At 36.7% G+C, this 2083-nt stretch overlaps 1 protein-coding gene across 2 annotated transcripts in view; it reads left to right on the forward strand.

The window, feature by feature from the left end:
* XRCC4 (X-ray repair complementing defective repair in Chinese hamster cells 4) overlaps nucleotides 1-2083 on the forward strand; it is a 326363-nt gene that overhangs the window by 9213 nt on the left and 315067 nt on the right. For both annotated transcript variants that reach the window (XM_006889867.1, XM_006889866.1), the window contains exon 2: nucleotides 1401-1576. In XM_006889867.1, the coding sequence (XP_006889929.1) occupies nucleotides 1401-1576 (176 nt within the window). The remainder of the gene's footprint in view (nucleotides 1-1400; nucleotides 1577-2083) is intronic.

The following is a 2083-nucleotide window of genomic DNA, read 5'->3' on the forward strand; positions in this document are numbered from 1 at the left end:
CAAGTCCCTTCAGAAAATATCTTCCATTGTCCAACCCATGATCTGACAGCTTGTATCTTAAGCTTTCTTGGCTTCTGTGATTCCAAACAAGTCAACTGCTGACATTTTTTTTTTCTTTTGACCAGTGTCTCTTAAGTTTAGTTGTACTGTCTCCAAGGGAAGGTGACGTGTCCTATAGAACTCCTGTGTAGATTATGTTTTCCTTTCTGGCCCGAGGGCCCGCTGGTTTTTCTGGGTATCTGGAAGATGCCTCTTCGCTCTTATCCAAGGTGACCTTCCCCAGTGTGCAGCTTCCTGTCTTCCCTCTCTGGCTGGTTTTTCCTGAGTTTTACCTGAAAGATGCCTCTTTGCTGTTATCCGAGGTGACCTTCCCCAGTGCGCAGCTTCCCATCTTCCCTCTCTGGCCGGTTTTTCCTGGGTAAGTGTATAAATATTGAGAAGAGTAGTAACCCCAGAACTTAATTGTGCTCCTATGAAACCTATACATAAATCTAGAAGCAGTTATCCAAAAACAAGAAGAGAACACTGAGGTTCAAAATCAGGAAAGTTATGTGTGGGGTTTTATCCTTTTCTAGCAACTATATTAAGTCTGTATGCTCAACAAGGAATTTAAGAAGCTGGAGTATATGATTAAACAATCTTTTGTTCAAAAAGTGAAGACTTGAAACACTTAGTGAAGAATATCAGAGACTACAGTCTTCAACATGGGTTACATCTCAACATCAAGGAAACAAATTCTCACCTCTGGACCAGTAGACAGTATCATATAGATAAAGAAAAGATTGAAATTGTCAGGGATTTCATTTTGCTTAGATGCTCTGTCAGCTCCCTTGGTAGCAGCAGTCAGGAAATCAAAAGATTTGTTGCGCTGGGGAAATCTGCTGTCAAGGACTTCTCTAAAGCATTAAAGAACAAAGCTATCAATTTAAAGGTGAAGGTGTGGATGATGAAAGCCATAGCATTTTCAGTTGCTGAATTTTTGATGTATGTACATAAAAATACAGAGAGTACTGCTGAATTTAAGGATTTAGATGTTGGTTTGGTTTTTTTTTGGTCAATAAACATACAAAATGAACAAACTCCCCAAGGTGTGCTGTCACATTGACAAAACTCATGGTTGCCTAAAAGAGCTCTCTCAGCCACACTAAGATTGTCTTTCTTTAAAAGGAACAAATTGTATCTAATTGAAGAAAAGGTTACACAGAAGAAAAAGATATTCCAGAAGGAGCAAAAACTTAGGACTTAAGATAGGAATAAATTCCGTTTTCAGGAAATATAAATGATGTAAATTAGAATTTGATTTTTAATTTTATGTTGTATAAATGGAAAATAATTAGCAATAGGTAAATATTTTCTCATGCTAAAAATTTGTTTCATTTCAAAATTTTTGTTTCTCAAAGTTTCTGATTCAGAGATTTCTCAAGAAGCAGATGACATGGCAATGGACAAAGAGAAATACATTGATGAACTGAGGAAAGCATTGGTATTACGAGAAGAATCGGCTGATGCATACAAGTTTAATTTTTCTAAAGAGTCTGGTCATTTCTCTTTTGAGAAAAACGTGAAAAATGTTTCCGTAAGTAACACTTTTCATGATGTCTCAATCAGTAAGATGGCAGAACATTTATTGAAAAATTATGTTTAGTATGTAAGTAATAAACATCATTTCCTCAATACTGCAGAGAGAAAAATTTTTAAAGTCTTTGGGATTTTTTAAAAATTTATAATTAATTTCAGTAAAAATTTACAGAGACTTTGGATTTCCATTCATTGATTGTTGTACTTTTCTCCCCTCCCAACCCTCCCCCCTACCTAGTTCACTACCCTCTTGGAAAAGTAAGACAAGTTCTTTCATTGTTTTACAAATCCTCCCCCAGTTCCACTCCACCATGCAGCCTTCTCTCTAGACTCCTTTCATGACAAAAATACCCAATCACATATCCCTTTTAAACAGTTTTCTCCCTCATCTGTTTCAATGCAGTATACATTGCATTGAACCCATTTTCTCAGTCTCTCCCCAACCCTGATGTCAGTCCTTTTTTACAACAGTGGCACCATGCAGTGTATTTGTCCTTTTGTGACT

The sequence above is a fragment of the Elephantulus edwardii genome, unplaced genomic scaffold (genome assembly GCF_000299155.1).
Source record: "Elephantulus edwardii isolate Elephantulus edwardi_28Jun2011 unplaced genomic scaffold, EleEdw1.0 scaffold00082, whole genome shotgun sequence".
In the NCBI taxonomy this organism is placed as follows: Eukaryota; Metazoa; Chordata; class Mammalia; order Macroscelidea; family Macroscelididae; genus Elephantulus; species Elephantulus edwardii.